This window comes from Alligator mississippiensis, chromosome 5 (genome assembly GCF_030867095.1).
Source record: "Alligator mississippiensis isolate rAllMis1 chromosome 5, rAllMis1, whole genome shotgun sequence".
NCBI lineage: Eukaryota > Metazoa > Chordata > Crocodylia > Alligatoridae > Alligator > Alligator mississippiensis.
The window spans coordinates 213,491,516-213,515,403 of record NC_081828.1 but is presented as its reverse complement, the minus strand read 5'-3'; the positions used below and the strand labels follow the sequence as shown (position 1 = coordinate 213,515,403).

At 50.5% G+C, this 23,888-nt stretch overlaps 1 protein-coding gene across 1 annotated transcript; it reads left to right on the top strand.

Annotated features, from left to right (window-relative positions):
- The first annotated feature begins 273 nt into the window (after positions 1–273).
- Positions 274–13,777, top strand: KLHL40 (kelch like family member 40). The gene is made up of 6 exons (XM_006278215.4): positions 274–1,647; positions 7,834–7,994; positions 8,495–8,602; positions 9,504–9,689; positions 10,897–11,043; positions 12,121–13,777. Exons 1-6 carry the CDS (start codon positions 502–504, stop codon positions 12,230–12,232), a joined length of 1,860 nt encoding a protein of 619 aa, XP_006278277.1. The 5' UTR covers positions 274–501; the 3' UTR covers positions 12,233–13,777.
- The last annotated feature ends 10,111 nt before the right edge of the window (positions 13,778–23,888 follow it).

Here is a 23,888-nt window from a genome sequence, read left to right as displayed (position 1 = left end):
GGGGGCCGAGAAGGGATATTCAGTGAGGTGGAAGGTAGCTTTATCCTTTTGACTCATCTGGAGGAAAAGTTGTTTCACGTGTATGAGTCCCGGGACATTCACAACTCTGCTACCAGGTCATGAGGAAAAGCCTAGACTCTTCCAGCCGTGATTCATAAGCTGGCAGACCACGCCTGAAGGACCTAAGCTGCATGTACAGCTGTTCCAGCCCTCACCCCCCACCAGCTCCCCTCCCTTCCCGGTTGTCCAGTGTGTCATATTAAAGGGTGATCGGCTTACACACGCTCCGATATGGATTCCTTGAGCTTTCTAATGCCGTGGCTATATATAAAGCCCCTCGCTGGAGGCTGAACCACATAGCCAGCTGTATTACCAGCAAGCGTTTCACATTCCTGGGGCTCAGACTGCCTAGGAGGAAGAGGGACCATCGCCGGTTCAAGCCTCTCTAGTGGGGAATAGGAAAGGAAGAAGAAGCACCCGGCCGAGCGATTACTTTTCAGCATGGCCATGCCTATAGATCATACAGAAGAGCTACGTCTCTACCAGCAAACTCTCCTCCAGGACGGGCTCAAAGACATGCTGGACCACAACAAGTTCTTGGACTGCGTCTTGAAAGTCAAGGGGCAGGAGTTCCCCTGCCATCGCCTGGTGCTGGCAGCTTGCAGCCCGTATTTCCGGGCAATGTTCCTCTCCGACATGGAAGAGAGCAAGAAGAAGGAGATCAGCTTGGAGAACGTCGACCCCGACGTCCTGGGCAAGATCCTCCATTACATCTACACCTCCGAGCTGGAGATCACGGAGAAGAACGTGCAGGACATTTTTTCCGTGGCTAACTTGTTCCAGATCCCCTCCATCTTCACCGTCTGCGTCTCCTTCCTGCAGAAGCGCCTCTGTCTCAGCAACTGCCTGGCTATCTTCAGGCTGGGCCTGATGCTGGACTGTGCCCGGCTGGCGGTGGCGGCCCGGGATTTCATATGCGACCGCTTTGCCTTGATCTCCCGGGACGAGGAGTTCCACCAGCTCTCCCCCGACGAGCTCATCGCCATCATCTCCAACGACTCCCTCAACATCGAGAAGGAGGAGACCGTCTTCGAGGTGGTGATGAAGTGGGCAGCAGCCAAGGACCAAGAGGACCGGGTCAAGGCCCTGCCTGTGGTGTTTGAGAGCATACGTTTCCGCCTCATGCCACAGGATTACCTGCGGGACCAGGTGGAGAAGCAAGCCATCGTCAAGTCCAGCCCAGAGCTGCTCAAGAAGCTCCAAATGGTGAAGGATGCTCACGAGGGCAAACTCACCGTGGTGAGAAAGAAGAAGGTGAAGAAAAGCGGCGACAAGAAACCTGAGGACGCCGTCGTCAATGGAGCGGTGGACGAGGAGGATGAGAAAGAGGATGACATCTTCCCGGGGATCTTAAATGACACAATGCGCTTTGGGATGTTCCTCCACGACCTCATCTTCATGGTGAGCGACAGCGGGGCAGTGGCCTACGACCCCACCGCCAACGAGTGCTACTTCGCCTCCCTCTCGGCTCAGATCCCGAAGAATCACGTCAGTCTGGTGACCAGAGAAAACCAGATCTTCATAGTAGGTGGACTCTATTACAACGAGGACAACAAGGAAGAACCCATGAGCTCCTACTTCTTGCAGGTACCAACTTTGAGTCTCCTTTTTTCCTATGGCCAGCTGAGACACTAGCCTATAGTCTTTAGCTGCTGTGTAGTGCAAAGCCAAGCAAACCCACCAGCCCAGGATACTTAAGTTCAGCTTGTGCACCCCTTAGGAAAATCCATGCCACAAACTGAAGTAAACCATTGTGTTCGCTTTGCTGGAGACTAGTCTCTCCATCTCTTTGGGCAGGAGATCTGCTTTCTGTTACGTGCGAAGACAATGGTTTGTTAAGGAGAGGCATGTAAACTTCAAAGTACAGAGAGAGCAGAATGAAAGCCCCGTGATAAATGGATAGAGGCAGGGATCGCTGAATGGCAAAGAGTTTGGACTCTTTGAACATCATCAATCCAAAAAAGATCGATGATGGAGTTATTAGGTGGCCCATAGTTTACAGGAGGTCATACCAAATGATTATGATGGCCCATTCTGGCTTTATGATTTTTGAAGTTCTTATTTCGAGCAAGCTGCTTTGTCCGTCCCTAGCACAGGCAGGTCTCAAGCATGGCAGGGACAATGGCTTTGAAATAAGCATCGTCTGGTTTTGCAACCTGTGCATGTCTACACAAAAGTGCGATTGTGGCATGTGGTAGCAGACCTGTGCTGCTCGAATCCAGCTGGCTTGGGTAACAGCGGCAGAACATGAACCCACGTACATGCCCAGGACCCCTCGAGAGTTCATATTCTGGGCTCCAGTCCATGCTAACACCCATGCTGCCATGTGTTCCCTCTTATTGCTACCCCTGCTCGCTAGATTAAGCTGGCACAAGTATACTAGCATGTGTTATAATTGTACCATGTGGACATACCCTCTCCGCTCCATTCATCTCTGTCTTCTGCCTCTGGAAACCGCGGTAGGGGTGTCATTTGCTGCTCTAGCAGGGCACGCATGTCCCTCTGTAGCATGCTGGCACTTAGAAGTAACCAAAGGCATGATCAGAGAGATGCGAGCTGGCACTATTTCCCTCCTACAGAAGGAGCCTGCCTTCCCACTTGCTAATCCCTGGCCTTTGAGAGATCCAATTAATTCACTATCATCCAGTCAGCGGGGAGCAATACCTAACACTGTAATCAGCAATCTTGTAAGCTCGAGAAATTTTCAGAGATCACAGAGCAGCTGTGTAAAAGTGGGAGGAATGAAATAGCAGCACATGCATCTGGACCCCACTGGCCTGATGGGCTCGATTCTTCCCCCACCTTGTTTAGGGTGCACACCTGCCCGAGGCAAGCGTGAGCGTTGTTATTCTTATACCCACTGCACGGATGGAGGGGACTTGTGCACAGGGCCAGGCAACTGAGAGCTTCACCCACTATAGCTGAGCTCGTGAAGCTGCCTAGAAGGGCAAAATAAAAGGAGGAAAAAAACCAAAGGAAGAGAATCAGTGGGAAAGAAAGCGGTGATAACTGCACAGCCATTTACCATCTTGGCCAGCTCTTTGCCCGTTGCCAACAGAGGGGACGCAGGCAGCATTTGTCATCTGCGGGGAACAGATAGATGAATTGCTTCCTATTCAACAGAGGCACGTTTCCCCTGAGCAGTGCTGACGTGTAGAGTTGCGATGCCAACTAGGAAGGTTGGCCGCCTGTTAGCGAGCCCTGCAGGGAATAAAACATACTTCTCACTCTCTGCTGCCTGCCACCAGCTAGGATGACTCAGCCCAGCATTGCAAGCAAGGCCCTGTCTAACCTGAAGGCTTCTCTTGCCTGGCTCAAAACCTTGCTGGCTCAGTCACGGGAGGCAAGAGCTCTAGATCATCAGTCTGCTTCCAGTCCTGCCACCGGTTCTCTGTGAAGCCTTGAGCAAGTCATTTGATCTCTCAATGGTCTCAGCCATAAAATGGGAACAATTGTCTGGACACGGCTTCACCGCGAAATTCCAGTTTGAGAAGTGCGTTGAAGTCCCTGAATAGAAAATGCTGTCAACATGCACATCGGGCTATTAGCATGATTACTGAATTGTGCTCTTAGCTGACAGTTTCATTAGGAATAAAAGGTCATTGCGAGAGAGACCTTGTCAGCTGGCATGTCATACAGACCTAGTAGGAAAGCTCTACTTCAAAATATTATAACTATAGCTATACGTTACTTTTATGTATCCGTGTCTATCAACAGCTGGCTGTGCTTCTGTGGTTAAGGGCAACTAGGAGTCAAATTTATCTTGCTGCCTTTGGACCCAAGATAGGTCGGCCAGGGATAGTCTTATTCATACAAGTTGGACGCACACGGATATAAAAATAACAGTTCGTGACCACCTGAAACCACGCAGATTTTAGCATGAAAGATGATGCGACTGAGAGCTCAGACCCAGAAATGCACTATTATTATGTCCTCTTAGTCATGTCTTCTTCTCAAATACATACATTTCAGCCGCTCAGCCAGAAAGAGAAAATGATATCAGGTGATGAGTCACATGCCATGAATACTAAAGGCAGAGGATGAGAGTTATCCATAGGCATCATCCGCAGAAATCAAGATGAGATCAGAGGCTTCAAGGCTATTTGCAATGAGAGTCATATTAGTGTATGCAGGTGGACCAAACAGAGTTGATCAAAACATTTCCAGCGCAACAGTTTCCCTTTGGAAAATGCTTATTTGCCGAAATCAAAATGTTTTACAGGAATATGCCAATTTAATTAAATTTAAAAAAACCAGGAAATTACCAAAATAGTCTGTTTCGATAACATCCAAATGCTTCATTTACACTGTTCTGATTATACTGCGTTCTAGAAATAGGGAAGTCAAATTGAAACATTTCAGACAAATTTGCTTGCAAAAAATCTTGGCGATACTGTTTTATTGGTCCCGATTCAGGACACAAGGAGTATTCAAAAAACTCCCAAAATTTCCCACAGAAGACTAAGTCCGTGTTTCAGCCAGCTCTGTCCACAACTCACAACGAGGCAGATTCACCATTAGTGTTGTTCAACCTCTTCTACTCTTCACATGAAGGCCGTGTGCATTTTGTTCCTAGGAAGGGAGCTAGCACGTCTCACGGGGTGCGTGTAAAACTGGATGCACGCGAGAGATAAGCTAGCCCCTCCTGTTTGCTGTCGGGAGGTGTATGCACCATGCTTTGCTTTCATGCCCTCCCTCCACCACTGATCTCACACCCACCTATGAAAAAAAAGACTGCCCGAGGCAACCAGGCAAATTGTACCTTTGGGGCACAAATATCTATCACGTTTTTCCCAGGAGAAGCTCAGGATTGCACAGATGTACATGTCCATTATCCCATTTCAAATATGCCGGAAAAAAATGCACAAATGCCTTTCCCCAGGATGCCCTGTGGTTCGTCTATACGGTTATCGTGGGCCAGTCCAGGGGCAATTTGTGCTCCCACTCACCACTTGCTGGCAAAGGAGCAGCAAGGCAGCTTGAAACAGTGATATACGTGCAGGTCTGTGCTGCATCCATTTTAATCAGGCTCAAATCCCGGGACAATCAATCCTGGATCAAATGAGATGCATGTTTACAGCTTCAGGGATGTGCCGTCAGTGGCCACCGAAGACTCCTGGCAGAAGTTGAGTGCTATGACGGAGGTGGGTCCTTCTTCAGCAGCCTTTGCAAACAGATTCTAGGAATTTTTGGAAGCATGTTTTCTCAGGACAGACCGTTGCCTGTAGAGAAGGAGGCCTGTAGTGCTTTATAACTGGTGGCAAAAAATAGCACCCTCCTAAGAACGCTACCTTCCCTCCCAACCGGTGAGTTCTCCTGTCATCCTTTGTTTTACTGCCGAGCATATATAGTTGGGAAGCAACTCATGGCGGGCATCTAGGATATTGGGAGCATTTAAACTGGGTGCCCAGGAGTCTCCCTCCTTGTTTAAGAGCAGGTTAGGCAGGGACTTGTATAGGATGGGTCAGTCGGGGGTGACCCTGCCTGAGCAGGAAGTTGAATTAAATGCGACCTCCTGAGATCCCTTTCTTTTCTATGGTTGTGCGATTTTAATGGAGCACCAGGATCAGTAGAGAAAACTCAGCGTAACTTAGCTGTTCCTGGCAAGGCCAGGCCTGGAGTGGACTCCAGGTTGTGTCTGTAGGTCTGTAACATCCTAATATCCACAGGCCGGGTGCTACAGAGATGAGAACAACTGGCTTTTCCCTTTCTGGGCCCATTATGCAGCCGAATTACCAGCCTGGGGAAACTAGTGGGATACAGGGGAAATCCACCTCCAGATTTTTGGTTCAAATCCATCTCTCTTTGTTGTGGGGCTTCAGCCCAAAGGCTGCCCCCTCACTTCCAACTTGCCCAAAGACAGCTCCTTTGCTCTCAATTCTGCCACCCAAACATCTCCCATACGGCTTCCTGCTGGCTCCCCCAGACCTGCCCTCCTGCTTTTCTTGATGGACGCATTCAATTTCTGATGGACACGTTCAGTTGAAAGTGCCTTCCCAACCTGCCACAAAGGCGTTTGACATCTCCACATTATATGTGGAACATCTTTGTGTCTGGTTTGCCATTTGATGGTGCCTTAAATTGGATGAACGCGTGGCACTGTTGCTATTTATGGCCCAATTCATATGCTAATCATGCCATAACTGCAATGTGTGCCAAGGGCCTGACTGAGTTCTGTGAGGACAGTGGGCTGCCTCTCATGACAGCTGAGAATTATAGTAACTGGTCCTTGCAAACCTGCCAGAACAGCCGTACTGAGGCTGGAAACTTTGCCAGCTCCATCTTGGACAGCACTAGGTCATCATTAGCATCTTCCCTTTTAGAGAGACCTTTACACAGAAGCCTGCAATGCAATGAGAAATACTTTGGGCAGCCGCTAAATCAGAAGGTCTGTATTGTGGATTCTCGCAGCGTTGTCTGGAATGACTGCTGAGCCGTGCAAGGTCACTCGCAGACAGTCCTGCTCTGTGATCAGCTGTACTGAGCACAAGCAAGCAGCTCGCCTGATGCATAGAGAACAAGATAAACCCTGCTCCAAAACAGCCTGATGAGCCAACAAAGCCCTGCACACTATGCGGCTACAGTACCCATCCAGCGCCCATCGCTGTGGTACTGAGCATCTCACAGGCTTCCACATATGGAGCCTTCCAGCACCCCCACGAAGTCAGGAGATGCTGGCGCTCCCTTTTTACCCTGGGAAACTGAGGCACAGGGAGCCTCAGGGCTGCATCCAGAAAAAGATGCACTCAGGGTCAGGCAGAGAGTCCACAGCAGAGCAGGGAGTCTCTTGAGGCTTAGGCAGGGGCTCTAACCATTGGATCACACTCTCATCTAACATGCAACATAGCTGTCACCACCAAAACAGAAGCTGACACATGCCGTAGCATTTTCAGAAGGGCCCAGGGGTTTTCAGTGCCCGCTGGAAACTGCATTTGCAGATGCATGGGGTAGCCAAAGCACCTGCTGATGTTGACCCGCCAGTTCTCTGGGCATCAGTTTCACCATCTGTAAAATGGGTAGAACAATGCTCTCAGCAATGTAAGGTCTTTGATCTTTGCATTAATAGGCTGACTTCATATGTGGGTATATATGCAGGCCTCTGCTCATGTGTATGTGCATACACACACACACACACCCCCCCCAATGGATATGCACACACAGACTTTATAGAGGTCCGAAATCATTCCAAGAAACGATGTGTTAGCACACAGTGTTCCCAGCAGATAATTACTGAACAACCAGTGCACAACCAGGGAAGCAGTTGGAGAGAGACGTGAAGAAACAGAGGAGAGTACAAAGGGGAAAAGGATGCAACACAAGCCAGGAAAAGGACAATTTATTCCTAGCTTCCTCAGAATGCATGGCCAGGATAATGGACAATGGACCGTCAATGCTCAAGGATGAGCTGCTGTCTGGTGTCTTTGACGGCTGGGAAACCGAGCTCCGACTCAGATCCCTGTAGTAACCGCTCCTGGTGCACTAGAGCTATGCCAGTGCACCAGGGACAGGGACAGGGACAGACAGGGAGTGCAGGGAAACGTGCAGGACCAGGGCCTGCTGAGAACTAAGCCTGGCACTTCTCTGCAGCAACATGTGGGGGAGGGCATGCCCCAGGGGACTGGTAGGACACAACTCAGCGCTTCGCTTCAGCACATCTGGCCCCTGGCACTTTGATTAAACCAATTCACAGCATAAGTAAATCCGCTCCTGGTGCACTAGAGCAGGAGCAGGACAGGGCCTATTGCATGCTAACAGGTCTCCATCTCCCTGCAGTATGATCACCTGGACTCCGACTGGCTGGGCATGCCCCCGCTGCCATCCCCACGCTGCCTCTTCGGCCTGGGAGAAGCAGAAAACTCCATCTTAGTGGTAGGGGGGAAAGAGCTGAAGGAGGGAGAAAACACCTTGGACTCTGTCATGTGCTACGACCGGCTGTAAGTACCGCAGGCGGGGGGTTTGCTTTGGGAAGAGACGCAATGGGGCTGGTTCTTGCAGCAAAATGCACCTAAAAAACTGAAATAACACATAGGGATGAGCCCTAAGCTCCACATTCAGACCCCTCTGTGCATCTGTGCATTAAAGGCATGCAAGCGCGAGTCCATCCCTTGCATCAGTACTCCCTCCAAGTCACCAAAGGCCCCTCCTCTGTGTCTCCAAAATAATACAGCAATTCTTCTGTTGCAAAGAACTCAGGAAGACCACAAAAGGGTAGGATGGTTTCAATGCGATGGATGCCTATTTCAAATCTCTGGGTTGATCTCGTGAATCATGTCTGTACGCACCTCGTAGTGCTAACATGGTGCGGCACCCATGAAAGGATTTCAAAGCAGCCTGAGTCAGGAGCTGCAGTGTGTAGATCTATGACCAATGCAACAGCAATAATATAATACATTTAGATATAATCATCCTCATCTTGTGCCATTTCCTTGCCTAGGTCCTTTAAGTGGGGTGAATCAGAACCTCTTCCCTATGCAGTCTATGGCCATGCTGTGGTGTCTCACAAGGATCTGGTCTACGCCATAGGAGGCAAAGGAAGCGACAGGTAAATCCAAGAGCAAGGGGTTAAAAGCAGAGGGAAGCGCATCTCACATGGCAAAGTGGGGTTGGCTGCTTCTGCGTGCAAGGTCCCCTGCTAGAAGAAGGAGCTCTGCTCCATACAAAAGGTTTCTAGGAGAACAGTCAATAAGGAGTAGAAAAATCAGGGGCTTGGAGAAGATAAGACAGAGGACTTCTCTGTCTGCGTAGTTTGCTGACGTGCTCCAGAGCTGGAACTTCTCCACAGAGGCTGCTCCAGGACCCAGCTCCTGCTCTTGACCCCTCAGTCTGGTGAACTTCTAGCTTTGGCCTTCAGCAGAAGACCAGGGTCAATCTGTTCTCTCTGAGCTCTACCACCAATGTAGTAAAGCCCATGAAGGTCTTCATTTTGAGGCCGCTGGCATGCATCCGGCCTTCAGGGGGTGGTTGCAGGTTCTCCACGGCCCCCCTGCACAACAGCGCTGACATCAGTCGGGGATTGGTGCTGGACCAAGGAGAGAGACTATCACTCTCTTTATCCAAAGAAACTAATTGGCAGCTTTTTGGGGTGAAGACTCAACTAACATCATACAAAACACGCAATTGTACCATCCGCACTAAATCCGTAACAGCCGCTTCTATGTGCTTGCGGGCAAGTCCCCCATATGCACACACGTGTGTAGTGGGACATGCGCTTACCAAGAGGCCTGGTTGCTCATCTCTGAGCACGTGTGCACGAGACAGTGTCAGGTCATGCACCACAAAGACATCTATTACCTTGGATGTGAACATACACTAATAAACACACCGGAAATCATAATCTGCTGAAGATGTAGGTCCATACCCCAGACCCCCCATTACTTAGGGGAGTGCAAAGATCCCACCCAGCAAGTCAATGAAATTGCTTTTCTCTCGCATGCTTTTTGCAGGAAGTGCCTGAACAAGATGTGCGTCTACAACCCCACCAAGTTTGAGTGGAAGGAGCTGGCTCCCATGAAAACTGCTCGCTCTCTGTTCGGGGCCACCGTGCACAACGACAAGATCTACGTGGCAGCGGGAGTGACCGACTCTGGCCTGACCAACTCCGTGGAAGTGTATGACATTGCAGCCGACAAGTACGTACCGCCTTCTCCCCCAAGATGGACACGAGGGAGCGGCTGTGGGCATGAATGAAACCTCTGACCCCCAGGCAGCCAACTCCTTGGGGCAGTCTTGGCTGCGTCTCTTTAGGCACCACTTCAGCTGGTGTTACTGCTGCTTATGAGCATTTGCATCATCTATAGCCAAAGGGCTCCCTGCAGTACCGGGGTCGAATGAATATAGGGATGGCTGGAGGCTAGAGGTAGGTCTACATGGCAATCAAGTGTGACTGCCACTCACGCGGGCATACCAGAGCCACCTCGGGTGCTGGTAACGGCACAGAAATGCCAGCCTGGAGCTCAGCCTGGCTTAACTGCCTAAATTTTTATCCAGCGTGCTGGATGGGCTTTGCAGTTTGCACTGAGTTTTGTGCTGCCGGCAGTACCCACGCTAGCTTGAGCTGGCCTCTGTCATCTGCAACCACCCCCGCAACGCAGCGTAGACAAGCTCCAGGGTCACAAGAGCCGGACGGAGCCAGAGGGTCTGTCCTGGTAGAGAGCAGGGATATTTCACCTGTGCATTAAAGGCACCCTTTGCTTGGCAGCTTCACGGAGCGCCTCTCCCTTCTCAGCTTAGCAAGGACCTGAATGCAGAACGGTTGGGAGAAAGCCCAGCTTGCTGAATGCTCCCAGTTGCTCCCTGGCAAGCTGATCCCCACGGCTTGCAATGGGGCTTTGGTTGCACCCCCTATATGCCCCCAGTGCATGAGCCATATTGGCCTAGGAAGTGGGAAGGGAAGGAAGCCTCTGAAACACGGTAGCAACCCTTGCTGGGGTGGGTGGTTCTCTGCAGCCTGTTCCTTTGGCCCCGTTTCCTCCTCCTAGGCTGAATCCGCCACCAATCATGGTGCTTAATGCACTACTGCACGGTGCTCAAATCCCCTAGTGATAAGGCTAGTAGTGTAAGCATCTGCAGAGAACAGATGAGATTGTTTCCAACCAGGGAGCTGTGGACACTGGTAAAAGAGCCTATAGAGAACAGACTCTTGCTGATGTGCCCAAAAATGCCCGTGCCCCAGGGAGCAGAGTTGGGGGATGCTGTTGAAAACTTCAGGAACTTGTGAAAGAGCCTGTGTCCATATCAGCACTTGGAGGGCCCTAAGTTGTGTCCAAAGCAGTTGATCTGCAGGGCCAGAAGGAGACCTTCATGCCCTCCAACATGTCTGATCTCTCTCCCCGGCAGGTGGGAGGCTTTTACCGAATTCCCCCAGGAGCGCAGCTCCGTCAGCCTGGTCAGCCTGGGCGGCGCTCTCTATTTACTGGGCGGCTTTGCCACGGTGGAGACTGAGTCAGGAGAACTGGTGCCAACCGAGCTAAATGACATCTGGAGGTAAGGAGATCAGAGCTCCCGGGGAGAGCAGCGGCGGGGTTGGTTATAAGTGGGAGATCCTTGGTGTCTTGTTGCCTTTTGGGGAGGATGCTTTTCAGCCAAACAAGTCATTGACCTCAACCTGCACTGGCGCCTGGGGGAAATTTTCTGGCTGGTGTAAGGCAGGCAGGCTAGATGATTGCAATGGTCCCTGCAATCCTTAAAAGCTCTGAAGATCTGGTCCAGTCTTTCACCCATAGTTAAGTCTAAAACCCACTCCCTTACCTTCAGCCAGTGCTGCTTTTTATCATTTCCTACTGACAGAAGCAGGGGGTCAAACTCAACCTCGAAACCCCCCTTTACCCAAGACACTAGAGATGGTCCACAAATGGTTTCCCATGGCTCCAACCTCACTAACACCAGGACCACAAGGAACCCAGGGTGCAAAGGCAGCCGGTGGCTACCATCGGTGCTCTTCCGCCTGCTTTGGTCCGAGACCAACAAAGAACCGACTTTCAAAGCAGGCTGATTGTCAGTTGTTTGACTCTCCCCCGCTAAGGTAGCTCTTCCCAGGGTCTGTGTTCAGGTTCAAGTCAGGGCAGAGTGGAGACGGTTGCTGGCCGCTGCCTGGCCCTCTATTTTTGGGGGAAGATTGCAGTTTCTAGTGCACTTAGTCTGCCATTTGCTGTCAGCACTCAGAGACCACTAAGGTCAATGGAAAGCTGCTGATACCAAGGGACTTCAAATCAGGCCCTAAATTCATCTTCAAAAGAAAAAGCAAACCAAAAATGCTGCATGGCAGCGTTGACAGCTGCCAAGGGAAACGGATTCACAACGCTTAGACAGGAAACCTTTCTGAAAAAAACCCAACGAATGGCAACTACAGACTCGATCCAACTGATTTCCACGCTGCTCGCGTTCCAGTTTGGTCTCTTTTGTGTACCAGCTACCTCCCCGCGTTATCTAGTCTGCCTACCACACTGCAAGGAAATCCCTCTCTGCAACCGCCCTTGTTGCTGAACTCGGGGCTGGAAGGGGGAGCACGGGACATGGGGTTCGCTCCTTGGCTCACTCTAGTTGTTGTCCTCTTCCCTTTAGGTACGACGAAGAAGAGAAGAAGTGGGAAGGCGTCCTCAGAGAGATCCAGTATGCCTCCGGTGCCACCTTCCTTCCTGTCCGCCTTAACATTTTACGGTTAACAAAGATGTAAATGGCACCACGATTGTTTTTTTCCCCGTTCTTGTTTTTCCAAAGGGGGGGGGAGGGTGATTTCATTGGCTAAGCTGTAGTATGCGACATCTGTGATCGGTTGTCATTTAACTTCACCCAATCAGGAAAGGGAAAAAGTAGATCAAAGCCTTTTGGAAGGGGGTTACATTACTCTAGAAACACCGGCCTGGAGGCATCGAGGTGCTCTGCCAGGTTGATAAGCTGGGAAGGTTGCACTTGTTTTGTCTCCAGAATTGGATGCCTTCTGCTCTTCCTGGTCTGGACAGGAACTATACCTTTTTTTTCTTTCAAGATTTGCAAGTATTCATATGGATCCCTCCTCCTGTTTCTCCCGCTCAGCTGCCCGTCTGACCGGGGAAGGCAGGAGATAGATCTCAATGGAACAGAATGAACCAACTAAATTAGCACAAGATGCAACCGTGCAAGAAAATATCAAAATAGCCCCATGCACGGTAACCCCCAGGCAGCCTTAATAGCCCTAGTTATTGCTAGCGAGGAGAAGGAGAGCTGGGTGGAAGGCGTTTGGAGGAGCAGGTCTGCAGATTGCTGAGCTAAGCCTTGGTGGTTGTTTAGAGAGGAAACGCAACAGGAAAGTAAAGCGTATGTGTGTGGATAAGGAGGAGAAACTCCTCGGGCTGCAGTGGCAGAGGATGTTAGGAAGACAGGACTGAAGCGAGCATGCACTGAAGCACTGGTGTGACCGCAGCACACGCCGTGGATGCTGGGCGTCCCAGACAGTCCCGCAACCCCTGGGATGAACTAACTTGCACACCAGCCTTTTGAATTTCACTTCCTTTGGCTTCGTTTAATCTCGGCATGCAGGGGAATCCCAGTGCTCAGGTCCTGCTCCTTTCCAGCAGCTGTTACAGAGACACAGCGGGGAAAGCTTTGGTATGAAACAGGGAGGGACTTCAGGGAAGAGATCTGGGCAGTGGTAGCACTGGCCAGGCTGGCTGGTGACCAGGGTTCCTGATTTTCTCCAATTTAAAAAAATCCCCTATTTTCAGGTTTTTAAAAAATGTTACCCCAAATCCACGCTGCCATAATTAAAATGAAACAGCACTATACATATATCTTTATATATTAGTGGTGTTTCATTCAAATCACGGAAAAATGTGGATTTGGATTTATTTTTTTTAAATCAAAAATTGGGAATTTTTTTTTTTAAATCGGAGAAAACCAAGATCCCTGCTGATGACCTCAGGCCTCCACCTCTCCTCCACAGCAACACAGTCAGCAGATCACAGACGGCAGCAATTGCACTATGGCTTTTACCAGCCCTCGTCGCTTCCAATTGTATTTTTATATTTATGATGTCTCTAAACTTTGTAATGTTCTTACTTGGTTTCTTGTTTCTTTTTTTAATACCAACTCAGTTTGCAAAGTAGATCGAGATCTCTGAAGCAACCTAGCGATGAACCATTCATTTTTAAGTTTTCAGTTATGATTTTTGATAGGACAGAAATCTCTCTTCCAGTGAAAGTCTAACGATGCCTGTGTTACTTGATCTGTGCTTTAGTGTAAAATAAAATAAAAAAAGGAAAAGTGTTACTTCCTGTGTATGTCCACGTGCATGCATGTGGGGTGTGCATGTGCACATGTACACGCAACAATCACGAGACGGGCGACTGTTCTTAACAACTGGGCAGTTCAGACAAACTAAGGCCTAAATAAGACCGTGCTTCTTGCAAGGTTTGGACGCTAGCATTATGGAAGAGCAGTTTGGTGAGTTGATTATTTTCTGATGGCCTTGAACTTGCTCTGCTCTAAGCTCACCTGCATTTTAAGGATAGTGTAATTCCTATCCAGCTAAGCTCTTATACCGAGCCTGTCCTAGATGTATCATTTGTATCCCAGTAACACCCTAAGCCTGCAGTCAAGATCAGGGCCCCATTGTGTTAGCCACTTAGACGGGGATCACCTCTTATCCAAGACGAAGAAGGGGAGACAGAGGGGGTGCAAGTGCAATGACTTCCTAAACTTGCACGGCAGGCCTGTGGCAGAGGTGGGAAGAGCCTTGTCCGCTGAACAACACGTACCATGCAATGGGCAGCGCTCACACAGCTTTGAAGGTGTCTCTGCAATGTGGCTGAAAGGCAGCAGTTGGGATTTACCACCTCCACCACATCCCAGTGCAAGTTGGCCAGCCATAGAGAGAAAGCCACGCACAACCTGGCCCATCTAGATGCCTACTGACCAGGTCAACGTGCCTTACCTCCCTATAGCCCAGGGTTTGACCGAATCTCCTTGGCTTCCATAAGCCGCCCCAGTGGATGCATGAAAGGTCCCTCGTCCATGCCCTGCTCCTCTCTCTGCTCCCGTCTAGACTTTCCCCTGAAACATAAAGCCTCAGAAAAAATAAAATGTCTTCTCATGGGTGATTTTCATTCAAGCCTGCCTCGTGACCCTCTCACGTGAAGGTGCGGTGGGCTAGTGTGACAAGAGCTGTCCCAGTATCCTGGAGTTCAAAATGGCTTGTCCCAGAGTAATGTGCTTGGCACTGGAGAAACATATCCCAGCTCGCAACGGTGCCCGGCAGCACTGTGTTGAGATGGGCAGTGTCCGCTCGGCGCGCACGAGCTCCAGGCAGCACCGTACATGTACGGGGCCGGCCCTGGGCTAAGACAGGACTGTCCTAGCTCAGGCACCATCATTTCAGTCATTTTCCTCCCATGCTTTTCCCCATGAATAGACCGTGCATGACTTGTCCTGCCCCTCCGATGCCCGTGGTACACAGCACCCTGTGCGGGGATGCCAACTGCTTGGCAAGCTAGGAGCAGATGGCTCCAGAGGTCCCCAGGAAGACTGTGGACTCAACTCCTGCACCCGCTTTCAGGCCTGCCGGGACCAGAGGGCTCACGGGCAGACACACGGGGTCAAGCCTGGAGCTGCCTCCCTGACATTTCCCATCTGGAGCATGGCTGCAAAGCGTGGATGGGGTGCATTTGGTCCTGCCAGCGCAGCTCAGTCCTCCCACGGCTCTGTCAGCTCTTAGCTATTTCCCTCTTTCATGCAGGCAGGGACAGCCCGAGACACCAGACACACGAATCCCCCTGGCTGCTTTTGTCGGAGGAATCCAGGACTACGTGGATCCAGCCCAATTTAGCTCTTGCCTAGATCCTGCTCGCTCTCTTTCCCCTTCCTCCGGAGTGGGAGGACTTTTGCCCACCAACACCAACCAGAAGCGACTCCATCGTAGTTGCGCCAAACCTGGGGGTAGGGTGGCATCCGATCCCGCCGTGTTATCGGGTGCCGTGGTCCAGTCTGAAGATCTGGGCAGCCGGCAGCGGAGGACTAAAGCAAGCCAGGGCCCAACCCAGCAAGGCGGCGAGCCTTCACAAGGTTGGCATCTCCCAGGACTGGCACTTAGTGAGCAAATCCACAGATTGGGACTAAAACTGCGACCGTAGGAAAATCACACCGAGATGAGAGGAAACCCAAATTCTCAGCTGATGCTTACTGTTCCTGCTTTGTTTTTAAAAAAGGGAAGGATGTTTTATTTTCCATCATATTTTGAATATCTGTCTTATCACCCTAAAAAATCCTGGCTTTATAGATTCATAGACTGTTAGGGGCTGGAAGGGACCTCGCAAGATCATGGGGTCCAGCCCCCCCCTGCACCAGGCAGGAAAGACAACTGGGGTCAAGTGACCCCGGCAAAGTCACCCCGTCCAGTCCCCTTTCAGCCTTCTCTTTTTTAGGCAGAAGAGGCCCAGGTCCCTCAGCCTTTCCTTGTATGGCTTGCCATGCAAGTCCCTGATCAGACAGGTGGCTCTTCTCTGGACTCTCTCAAGCTTGTCCACATCCTTGTTAAAGTGCGGTGCCCAGAACTGGACGCAGTATCCAGCTGCGGTCTCACCAGTGCGAAGTAGAGTGGAAGAGTCACCTCCTTGGCTTTGCTGGCGTCGCATCGATTGATGCACGCCAGGGTATTATTTGCCCTGCTGGCTACAGCATCGCACTGCCGACTCATATTCATACTGTGGTCTGCTATTACCCCCAGGTCCCTTTCCTTCGTGGTGCTGGTCAGCTTGGTGCCGCCAAGCCTGTCAATATGTTGGGGTTGCTCGTCCCCAGGGGAGCACTTGACATTTCTCGACATTGAACTTCATCTGACTCTGATTCGCCCAACGGTCCAGGTCTGCCTGTATTTGCAGCCTATCTTGAAGCCTGACCACACTCCCCCATAACTTGGTGTCATCCGTGAACTTACCCGGCAAGCTCTTCACCCCCACATCCAAATCATTGATGATGTTGAAAAGCACTGGACTGAGCACTGACCCCTGCGGGACACGGCTGCCCGCTCCTCGCCAGGATGACACAGATCCGTTCACTGTGACGCTCTGGGTCCTGCCCCGCAGTCTGCCTCCTACCCACTGGACTCTCAAGCAGTTAAGCCCACAATCCTCCAATTTTCCCGTGAAAACATCATGGGACACCAAATCAAAGGCCTTTTGGAAATGTTTATACAGCGCCGACGTCCTCTTTACTCAGGAGAGCACTTGACGGTCTTCAATTTTCAAGTCTTCGTTCCACCCATTTCAAGGGGGCTTCAGCACCTTGCCCCAAAGACACCCAAGAGGGGAGTTGGTGGAAAGAAAACCAGAAGCCGGTTGAATGTAATGGAGGAGAGCTTTCCCATCGGCTGCTTTTAAACACCAGACCTTGGAGAGGAGAATATTTTAGTTCAAGGCTTAAAGCCCCTTCCCTCCCATTAAGAGCTCTGCATCAAACCATCATTAGGAGACCATTAGAAGTGAAACATTGATTTAAAGGAAAAAAGTTTCTTTGTTGCTCCCAATAGTTTATTTTGGGAGCGCCCAGTCCACTTCATTTGTGCTTGGGAAGCACATCCAGCCCCCTCAGCTTCCAGGAAAGGGCATAGACACTAAAACCCAGATACCTCCCAGGTTAGGCTCTTTACCCCCCTGCAAAGATGAGGGTATGCAAGGTGAGGGGGGTTACAAACAGCTATATGGGAGCACAGAGGTGCCTCAGCTATTTCAGAGTCCTGCTTCTCCAACCGGCTGGGTGGAAAAGCAGCACTTTTGGAAATAAAACCCACAGCCAACCTCTAAATGGTTGATCCTTAATTGCAAGAGGTTTGTGAAGCAGCTGGATATGAAACGGTGCAGAAAAAGGAGCAGAAAAACAAATCCTTTGGCTGATTCTGCCACGTTCGCCTACACTGACCCGGCAGTCGTGTGGTCAGCCTTACACGACCAGAGATCACGAGATTTTGAGATAATAAAGCCGAGGTTGTTTTTCGTCCTCCTGGCGTTAGTCTCCAGGTGTGGTGGAAGCTGATGGTTTAGCCAGATTCAAAAAAAAGGACCGGACAAATGCTTGGAGGAAAGGGGCATCAGTATGGGAGTGAGGGGCACGGCCTCTGAACTTCCTTGACCTTCGATGCTGGAGGCTGCAAGTAAGCCAGGAAGAGTGGAAAACCCCCCGAACAGACCCAGTTCAACTCTCCCTTTCAGCATCCGCTCTCTGCCATGCACAGTACAGGAGACTGGGCCAGATGGACGTATGGGTCTGACTCAATGGCAATTCTTAGGAACCTCCAGGGTTCACACCTTCCCCTGCAATGGTCAGGGCGAGAGTCTTGCTTGCAGAAGAAAATTGGTATCACTGCACAACAACATAATGTCAGGCGCTGGGAATTTTAAAAAGCAAGTAAACCCCACCAAATAGCACAAGCAACAAGAAACAGCACGGCGATTAACTCAGCGAACGATCTCCCTGAAGTCGATGGGAGCACTCATGGGGCGTGATATTACTGAACGCAAACGAATGGATCAAGAGCTGGTTCCTGGTTTTCTTTTAAGGATTTTTTTTTTTTAAACAGCCATGGGGCGGTCTATTTAAAGGAAAATAAGCTCAAGAGAAAATTTAATTTTAAATATAAAAAAGTTCAAGTTGCCTTGGTGTCTTTAAATCTTATAGATTTTAAATAACAAGCCAAAGGGCAAGCGATTTTCTTTGAAATTCTGTACAATTTTTCTGTAGGGGGCTTTCAAGGGCTTCAAAGCTAATTGGAGTGGAAACCTCCAACATACAATAGCTGCCTAGCAGAAAAGAATAATTCCTATGTCTAGCTATAAAAAAAAAAAAGAAAAGAAAAGAAATAATTGAGTGCAATGGCATGATAGCACCTCCTGCTGTTAAGGGTTTGGACACAAGCTCTGATTTTTTCTGCCATGCTTTTGCAACCCATCAGCTGAGGATGAAGCATAAAGAGAGGGGCATGTATTTCCTTATGCTGGAGCATGTACGTACATTCGAGCCAGCTCTGTGGGGCTCTGCATGTACAACTGGATCATTTGAAACCTGGGAACATCTGAATTAAAACACATACCCACCATGCAACTTTACTCATAAGACAGTGATGCTCAATAAGGGTGCAAGGACACCGAGGTGCCATGAGATCCTATGAAGGGGATTGAAAGGTAGGTGCCACAAAATACTAGCGCTGTTAGACATGCAAACATCGACACACCATTTTCAAGATAACTCCAGAAATTTCAAATAAAGATCTATGTTTTCAAAACCATTCGGACCTGCCGTGGTCTTTCTGAGCTCTTTTGCAACAGGAAAATTACTTTAGTATTTTTCTGTAGTCAAAAACCCAATGAAAGGTGAGAGCTGGTGCTTTCCAAAGGGTGCTTTGACTCTAACAAGGGGGACCAGAGTCTAAAAAAATTGAGAACCATTGCGATAGGAGAAAGTTGGCTTTAGTAACATAGGTTTCCAGGTTCACAAGAAGACCCCCAAACCCAACTGGTACGCGGATGGAGTAAAGCTTGATTTCCCCACCCCTATCCCAGGGAAAGTGGGTTTGATTCATGACCGTTTAGTAAGTAGCGCCACATCACCATCAGAAATCACTCCAAATTCACATGTCAATACAAGACCCGAATCAGAACCAGTATTTTCCGCACCTGTTGCATTCATTTGTGCAAAATTGCCTATTGCACTCACATGACTGCTCTCAAGGAGGGACGAGCAGCTTCCTCCTTGTTACCCAGTAAGAACAGGACAGATTGCAAAGCAAGCAGCGTCTAGCATGAAGGTCACCTCCTGAAAGCCACCGTGCCCAGCTGGGGATTGCATGCCTACATCCTGCTAGCCCATACTGCTGAGGATAGTGCTTTCTGCTGTGAACCATCTATCAAAGTCACTGGCCCCATGCTCCTAATCAAAGTGAAGCTAAGCAGCCCCTTATGCTGCAAGTAAACCCATTGACAGTATGTGCAGAGATGAGCAGGAGCAACAGAAAGTGGCCCAGTGGCATGAAACGTCTCGGTTTAGTAATGTTTGCAGGACAGGACACTTAAAGCATCCTCTATCTCCCATGGAAAAGACACCCTTAGACTTCAAGAGGTGCTGGACAAGGCCTTCGGGATATAAAATCTCTCGAGCCACGATGCAAGAGCCACTCACTGACATATCGCCTGCGGCTGCGACTCCCGGTAGCATTTTCTCAGTCTGGACCACAAGCAGGACATCTTCTCAGCTGCACGAGGCACTTTGAAAGTGTTTTTGTTGGCCTACAGCAGGGATGGCGCTTTCTTCGCCATTAAATTCCACAGGACTTTCCTGGGAAGTCCACAAAGATTGCAAAGAAGCAGAAATGCACGGGAACAACCCTCAGGGCACCTGCTCTGCAGAGAGCCGGGAGCACGGTGCCCCGGGGGCCCATGAATTCCCCACGGGCTCCACCGTGGGGTCCGATTGTGGGCTCAGGCTCTGCTTGCGGTAGTCTTGAACCATGCACACTGCCCTTGGAGGATACCCTAACACCCCCCCCCCCCCCATGGGCAATACCCAACCCACACACACCCACACACCCCATGGGGGATACCCCACACACACACACCCCTCTCACACACACGCAGAGCCATTGAGGGATACCCTACACACCCACAGAGCCCAGAGGGAATACCCTACATACCCTACCACACATACATGAACACATATAAACACACACAGAGCCATTGGGGATTACCCTACACACCCACAGAGACTAAAGGGGATACCCTATACACACACAAACACCACGGTGAATACCCTATACACCCACACACAGAGCCCATGGGGAATCCCCTACTCTGTGTACACACACACACGCACACAGGTTACCCTACCACACATACATGAAGTGCACAGCTCATGGGGGATAATCCACACACACACACACACACACACACACACACACACACCCCTTCAAATCCCACCTTAAAGATCCCCTGTCCAGAGACGACAGGCCGGGCATCTGCTTTCCCGAGTGGGCTAGCCGTACATTCACAAACCAGCCTGTGCACCCACCACTCCTGCTATGCCCACTTTGCAAACAAGGCCGTGGACGCAGCATTTCAACCAACTTCCAGCCATGCCGTGTGCCATTGGCTTTGGTGGTTTATCCCGCAGACGGAAGCTGATGCTACCCTCCGTGATGCAAGCACAGCGCATGGAAACCACCAAACCCCACAGCTATAGGCAAGAGACTACCCGACCTCGCAGAGTCCCTGCCCTCCTGCTCACAGTCGCACCGCTACACCTGGGAGCCAGGCTCACGTACGGAAACGGCTCTCCCTGCAACACACAGAAATGCTCTTTTGAACTGACACGGCACCAGCATTTGGTTTCTCTCCCCGTTCCTCGTCCAGGGGTACGCGTATGAATTTGGAAGTTACCCGCCACGCAGCACACGGTGCCGTCACTCGAAAGGATGCATTTAGGAAACCACTCCATAACAACCGCAGGCAATCTTAACACAACATGGGAAGGACCAGACACAGGGTGCGACGCTATAGCTGGGAGGGAAGAACAGATCAAGGTAACCGAGTACTGCTTTCCATTAGCAAGAGCTATTTGAAGGCCAGCCGGGTTGGTTCTCCCTTCTCTCCCCCCTCCCCGTGCTATTGGCTTGCATTAGGCATAATATTATAGGACATTAAGGAGGTCAATATAGCTACGAGCTCCCACAAAAGAATCAGAGCTGAAAGCACGATCAATTGATTTCAGCTTTCGGGCTGCCAGCACCAGGCAGAGAAATGACCGCACATTGCATTCATCCCAGGAGAGAGTTCATTTAACTGGCAGCTCCTGACACATTTCCTTAAAAGTAAGGCAACTTCTCTCCCGTTCCCATTGCTCAGTTCTCGAAACACCACGTTGCTCCGTAGACTGCAAGCGCAACCGCGGCTGCTTTGAAGTCTGGTGGGAGTTTTCTGTGCCTTGCATGAATCTTCAGATCCCAGCAGTCCCCAGGGCGCAGAAGCCTGCTTTAGCATCCTCAAAGGCTCACCTCTACTTCTGTCTGCGGCACGGCAGAGCAGACTCCCTTGCCGCCCGGATGCCAGATGCAGCCGGAGGTGTCACTAGCAGCGAAGGACCAGAGACCAGAATCGGGACTACGGCTTTGTATTGAAGGTAGCGATTCTCAACCAGGGTGTCAAGGTACCCTGGAGGGCCTGGAAATCTTTCCAAGGGTGTCTAATATTAGCAGAGTTAAGTGTGCCAACAGGTTTCACCAAAAAATCCCCGAGATTTCAAACAAGAATGCAAAAACACTCTGCCCTGCCATGGTCTTTCTGGCTTCTTTGCAACAGAATTGCTCTAGTTGTTTTCTATAGTGAAAAAACACAATAATAGGCATTTGCTGAGAGCCTCTTGAGTTTCAAGGGATGCCTTGAGTCCAACATGGTCATTAACCACTGATCTAAGGGATCGGTGCTGTCCAGAAATGGTTATAATGGGAACAGAAAGCTAGGGAGAATCGGTGCCTCTGCACCGCAGTCAGTAGAGTCATGCCAGCTCTCATGCCCAGCTGAGAGTTTTGCCCATAATATTCTCCTTGCCAGTCAGTAGCGGGCAAGTGGAGCTGGTCACAGGGAAAGCCAGTGCAGCTAGCCTCTGCATTGCTGGCTGCCTGGCTGGGCAGTAGGGAGGTGCAAAATTTCACCCGGCGTTTCATTTCGATGCATTTTGAGCTCAAAACAGCAAAATTAAAATGAAACAAAATCCTTCAAAAACACTTCGAAACGAAACAAGGGAACTCGAAACGTTTCAAAAGTTTCGGCGCGAGTCCCAGGTGGCAGTACCTGGCTCTCGTCATCCAGCAGGCAGATCTGGGGCTCCCCACACCCCTGGGAGGGCTGTGGGGGCTGTGCCGGAGTCCGAGCCCGATCTGCCTGCCAGAGAGAAGCTGGGTGCTGCTGCCTGCGACCGGCATGGGGAAGATCGGTGCTGCCGCCGGTCCCAGGAGTGCCGGACTCCTCCCGGGGGTGTGTGCCCCCGATCTGCATGTGGGATGACAGGAGCCGGGTGCTGCTGCCTGGGGTCAGCGACAGTAGCGATCTTCCCTGAGCAGGTCCCAAGTGGCAGCACCTCGTTTCTCTCATTTGGCAGGCGGATCAGGGGCCTGCACCCCTGGGAGGACTCGGGCACAGCCCCCACTGCCCTCCCGGGGGTGCGGGTGAGACCCCAATCTACCTGCCTGTTGCATTTTATGATTCCCCATTATACCCTGTGGGCGAAACATTGAAACAGCGCCAAAACAGCAAAACAGTTTCGAGGAAACGAAACAGAACAGTGCTTTCAAAACTAAACGAAACTCGAAACGAAAGAGTCCCGTCGAACCGTCGAAATGGCAGTCGAATCAGAACAGTGCTGTTTTGCAGAGCCCCGTTACTGGGCAGAATCGCGAACCGATGTGGCCTTGCTCTCCAGCTTTGATATACAACCGCATTGCTCTTTGGGGTGTGCAAGTGCAAAGCCACTCCACGTGTGCTGCAACCCATGAAGTAGGCCCAAGGGCTCTAACCGCCACCACACCACACAGCCGCTTCCAATGATCCAGAGAAATCTTTACCCATTTGTGCCCTCCCTTCCCAAACCACCACCCAGCAATAAATGCTGCTCGCTTAAGGGCCTGGCTCTTTAGTCCTCATGCTCCACTACCTTCCACCACTGTCAACAGGAATTGCACGCATGCCAAATGCCTGCAAAGGTGCCAGTCCTGCCGAGCCCATTTTGGCGACAGCAATCCCCAATGGGGCCAAAGGGACCAAGCGGAGCGTTTCAATGACAGGGGATGTTTTCTTCTATAAAAGGCAGATTCATTTATTGATTCGGTCCTCCCACTCGCAACCTCTTTAACAATCATAAAGATTTTCAGATCGCTAGAACGCAGACCAAGGACTCAATCCTGATCTCACACCAGTTTCGGTGATGCTACACTACGCGTGTCATCATCTGCCGCTCCCCATTTCCCTGGTAGGAGGTCAACAGCGAACCTCAAAGGGTCACCAAAAGTTTAGTCCAGAGATGCACAAAATGCAAGTAGCTGCACCAGCCCAGAGAGCAGGTTGGTGCAATAACCCATCTCCGCCAAGCAGTAAAACCACTCAGGATGGAGATGCACACGGGGGGTTGCTGTCTCCACAGGGCTCGCCTCCGTATTAAAGGCATCTGGGACCCGTTTGGTTTTAGGCCGCTTGCTGTGACCAACAACCATCCTCAGCTGGGCAGGATTTGGTGCTGCTACATCAGACCATGACTTTCTCCAACGTAAGAGAGCCACCACCCTTCCCACACATTGCACCATGCCAAACAGAGCACTGCTGTAA

Bases quoted from the DNA above. Each gene is read 5' to 3' on its own strand.
- KLHL40 (XM_006278215.4), top strand. From the start codon at position 502: ATGGCCATGCCTATAGATCATACAGAAGAGCTACGTCTCTACCAGCAA. The intron at 7,995-8,494 runs GTAAGTACCGCA...TTCCTTGCCTAG, and splicing joins GTCATGTGCTACGACCGGCT to GTCCTTTAAGTGGGGTGAAT. The intron at 9,690-10,896 runs GTACGTACCGCC...TCTCCCCGGCAG, and splicing joins TATGACATTGCAGCCGACAA to GTGGGAGGCTTTTACCGAAT.